Source organism: Xiphophorus hellerii, chromosome 5 (assembly GCF_003331165.1).
Source record: "Xiphophorus hellerii strain 12219 chromosome 5, Xiphophorus_hellerii-4.1, whole genome shotgun sequence".
Taxonomy (NCBI): Eukaryota; Metazoa; Chordata; class Actinopteri; order Cyprinodontiformes; family Poeciliidae; genus Xiphophorus; species Xiphophorus hellerii.
The window spans coordinates 14,801,024-14,805,748 of NC_045676.1; the positions used below are offsets into that span (position 1 = coordinate 14,801,024).

General features: G+C 36.3%; 1 protein-coding gene across 1 annotated transcript; it reads left to right on the plus strand.

Moving 5' to 3' along the window:
• The first annotated feature begins 940 nt into the window (after window positions 1–940).
• Window positions 941–4,418, plus strand: LOC116719640 (5-hydroxytryptamine receptor 4). The gene has a single exon (XM_032562209.1). The coding sequence runs from the start codon at window positions 2,964–2,966 to the stop codon at window positions 4,020–4,022; it is 1,059 nt and encodes a 352-aa protein (XP_032418100.1). The 5' UTR covers window positions 941–2,963; the 3' UTR covers window positions 4,023–4,418.
• The last annotated feature ends 307 nt before the right edge of the window (window positions 4,419–4,725 follow it).

Below are 4,725 nucleotides of genomic sequence, written 5' to 3' on the forward strand. Positions count from 1 at the left end.
TTTCAAAGTGCTTTACATCATTACAAACACAGAATCACAATGCAATATAGAATCAATCATTAAGTCAAGTTACATCAATAAATTTGTAGTTGATTACGTTTCAAATACAATCCTAAACAGGTGGGTTTTTAGTTGAGATTTAAAAGAAGTCAGTGATTCAGCTGTTTTACAGTTTTCTGGAAGTTTGTTCCAAATTTGTGGTGCATAGATGCTGAAAGCTGCTTCTCCTCATTTGGTTCTGGTTCTGGGGATGCAGAGCAGACCAGAACCGGAAGACCTGAGAGGTCTGGAGGATTGATACAACAACTTATACTTATACTACTTAACAAGAATTGTGCAGTTAGTAAATTTTTCAAAAAAGTGAAAATATTTTTTTCTTGTCATTGGTGGTGAATATATTATAAAACAAACATTCAACATAAAAGTAAAAATCTGATTTATACTTCGTGGCAGTTCGTTACCAGAAATCCCCCCGCCCCCCACTAATTTCTTAACACCAAATTATTAAGAAGTAATATTATTGTTTGTAAAACCTAAGTTCTTTTGAAATACTGCTTATCTGCTTTGACAGAGGAAATTAACTGTTGGTAAATTTTGCATAAGTTAAAATCAGATGTTTACTTTGTAGCACTTGGTTAGCAGAAAGCGCTCATCTAGCAACAGATTAACAACCAACAAATATTGTTATTGTTCAAAAAACATGAAATTTCTTGTTTTCTTGTCATTAGTGATAAATATATTCTAAAACATATATACTGTACTTGTCTGTAGTAAGCTTTCTTAGAAGATGGTTTCTCTGTAGTTCTAACTGGAAGCTCTGCCCTCCTCTCTAGGATCTTAGTGTTCCGCCATCTCTGTAGTTCTCTACATCTCTGCGCTCATCAGTGTTCTGTTGCTATGGTAATTAATTCTCTCTGAAAACTGTCATGTGTGAGTGAGACACAGAGGGGGAGACAGAATTCTATTTCCGTTTTGACTCTGACACAAAACAGTAAACAGTTAGAATTTTGATTTTAATTTGGCTCTTTTTTGCTAATTACGTCGCCATGGTTACTTGAAATGCCAACAGAAGTATTAGCTCACATGCCTAAATCCAGCTGTTTTGATACACAGGGGTGCACGAGCTGCATTAATGGTGGAAGGAAGCAGCAGTTATTTTGAGGTGTAGAGTAATAGGTGCCTTCCATACATTGCATGGAGGCATGGAATGAAGCAAGGCCTTTCAATGCTCTCCTATGCTTTGCTATGGGAGGCCCCAATAATTTGGAAGTGGAAAAGTGGCAAAATTCAATAATTGTCGTTGTAAACCACAATTAACTTGCTTAAAAAACAATAGAAAGTTTTCATGTATTTGGTCCTACTTTCAGTGGCAATGCCATCTTTTACAATACATACAGCAAATTATCAAAGTATTTTGTGTTGTAAATATTTGTGAATAAGTCCCAAAGTTAATTTAAAATGGCATTTGTTATTGTTATTCTCTTCTGTGTGAACTGGTTTTCTTAAAAGCAACTGTATTTCTAAGCTTAAATTCAAAATTCCCCTATGATTAACAACTTTATTAATAATAAAGTTGTTAAAGTTTATTATTTTATTAATAATAAAGTTGTTAATCAACTTTATTATGCTTGGATGCTATACTATTTTTTTCAACATACAACAAATAACTGACTGTTTCATCAGAACATTTAAAATTCTAAGTCCCTCATTTGTCATTTCTATAATAATTTGAATTGATTTGGCAAGGGAGTTGTTGGCAGAGTATATTTTGTCATGGTAGTTATTGTTGCATGCATTCATCAAAACCCACCTCCCACCTCTCCCATCTCTGTCATCTGGATGAAACAAAGGGCGATAGAACATTTTACTATGGAACAGACGTGAGGGCAGACGATCATCTCTCCTCCTTCTAGGTGAGTTACTTTAGATCACAACCTAATGCAAACAATATATATATGAATTAGCTTGTGATTACTATTCTTAGTACCATTGGTTAAGAGGAGGCATATAGCTATTTTAATTGACGCTTGAAACATGTTTGTGTGGTCTACTCTTGTTTCTGTCAGCGTCATCCATAAGCTGTTTCTAGAATAATCCACAACAGGAACTAATGTAGCCAAGAAATAAAAATAGATATTGTAAACTATTTAGATATATTTTTAATTGCCAGAAGCAAATAACAAAATGTTTAGTCAAATATTATCTTTTTAAAATATCTTAGGCACTTATATGTTTTGCAAAGCAATTTGCAAGGGAGGAAAAACAATGATGCTTTGTTTAATAACTGTAAATTACTTGAACCACATTAGGTAGAGAACTTTGTGATTAAAAAAGCAATGCTATTCATGCATTGAACTGTGACTGTCATTCATGCAGATATGTCGATAGGATTCAGCATTAAGAGATATAGTTAAAGTTCACATAGACCTGAAAAAAATCGTGTATTCACACAGAGATCAGGGTCAGAGGACAACTCTATATACACAATGTCAGTAAATGATAAAGTCCGAGCTCTTTCCACCAACTGAAAAAAAAAAAATTATTTTGTCCGAATACTCAAATATTACATAAAACTAATAAAAAGGAGTTTTACACAAAAATGCCAGCCTATTGATCAGTATGTCTTAGTATAATACATTTGCACCGAATGCTTGGCCAGAGGTCTTTTTGCAGGTATTACTGCATCAGTGGGGCGTTACATGGAGGCGATCATTATATGGCTCTGCAGAGGTATTAGGAAGCCCAGGTTGCTTTAATATTGGCCTTCAGCTCATCTGCTTTGTTGGCTCTGTTTTTTCTCATCTTCCTTTTCACAGTACTACATAGATACTTTATGGAGTTTATGTCAATATGAGGCCAAAGCCCATATTTTGGCTAATGTAAAATAAAAATTCTTTGAAGGTATTTTTCACGTGTTTCTGTATTCACAACTGAATGTGTGCTTTGACAGGCTTGAGCAGACCATGGAGAACAGCAGCCTGGCATGGCCTGGAAATGATAACACTTCTCTTCATATTGAACTACCATCATGCGCCACCCTGAGGAGCCAGATCTCACGGATTTTCCTGTATGCCTTCCTCTCAGTTGGCACAGGCTGCACTGTTGTGGGAAACTTCTTGGTTGTCTTGTCTATTTCCTACTTTAAACAGCTACAGTCGCCAACAAATTCTTTTGTTCTGTCCCTTGCAGTGGCTGACTGCCTTGTTGGGCTGCTAGTGATGCCTTTTAGCATGATTCGAACTGTGGAGGGATGTTGGTACTTTGGGTCTCTTTTTTGTAGGCTTCACTCCAGCCTAGATGTCATGCTGTGTACTGCCTCTATATTCCATCTCAGCTGCATTGCCTTTGATCGGTATTATGCAGTCTGCAATCCCCTGGTTTACTCCCTAAAGATGTCCAACAGTCATGTAGCTCTCCTCATTGCTATTTGTTGGACTGTTCCTATGCTCATTTCATTTGGCCCCATAATGCTAGATCTTCATGTTGCTGATGTTGACATCTTTATTCCTTCAGACTTGTGTGTGTTCTTGGTCAGCCGTGTTTATGCTGTCATGGCCTCTTTGGTAGCCTTTTACTTGCCTATGGCTATTATGCTTGTGGCATATTGGAAGATCTTCAAAGCTGCAAAGCGACAGGCCAAGCAGATTAGTGCCATGGAAAGCCAAATGGCTGCTGGAGTGGGCAAAGACTCAAGCAAGAAAAAAAGACACCGCAATACTATGAAGAGGGAAGGAAAGGCCGCAAAAACTTTAGGTATCATAATGGGAGTTTTCCTTATCTTCTGGATGCCTTTCTTCACTGTCAACATTGTGGATCCGTTCATTGAGTACACCACCGAAGGGGTCGTTTGGGATGTTTTTCTCTGGTTGGGATATATAAACTCATCTTTAAATCCCTTCCTGTATGGATTTTTCAATCGCTGTTTTCGTAGAGCGTTCCTCATGTTTCTCAGCTGCAAGGTGTGTTTACCTGAAATATCATCTGGAATGGAGTTGTCGCATTCTAAGAAAGAGAAAAACTAATGTAGAGAGTCATTGTGAAATTAAGGTATCCGTATATGTTTCATGTAGTTATAAAAACCTCAAGTAAGAGCAAGACTTTTGGGTGATAATATTAAATTAAACTCCAGTACACTAGTCAGACCCCTGAGAGGGCAGCAGTCCCAGCCTGGCCACCCCTATAAGAAATGTCTATCTCCACCCCTAGGTAGATGCTACCTAACCCTTAAAATTTTTAATTAAACTTTAATTAAAGTGCTTCCACTGAAAACAATTAGTCTCATAAACAAACCTTTCAAAGAACAGGTTTCAAACTGTCATGTTTTCTTTCTAAATGTGAACAGTTAAAAGCTTTAGTGTTTCTCTTATGAAAAGTTTCAGTTGGTCATGCTTATCATTGCACACATTGAGCAATGGTAAGCATGAAAGTGACCACACTGTCATAAGCTGCAGACAATGTTTATGGTGAAATTTTTTTTATTTTGTCTGATATGAAATGTACATGCTTTTAATATTGTTCTGCTATGTTTGGAAAAGGTTTGCGTATTTTATCTTTTGTTTATAGACTAATGTAAATGAACAGTGTCATGTTTTACTAAATCCAATTTAAGATAATAAAGTTTCTATTCTGTTCTGTTCTATTTTAATTTGCAGCAGTGAGCATTTAATGGTACTGGTATGAATCTAAATGGAAAATACAATTCAGTTTGTTTTTGGCCAGGATTAA

Bases quoted from the DNA above. Each gene is read 5' to 3' on its own strand.
- LOC116719640 (XM_032562209.1), top strand. From the start codon at position 2,964: ATGGAGAACAGCAGCCTGGCATGGCCTGGAAATGATAACACTTCTCTT.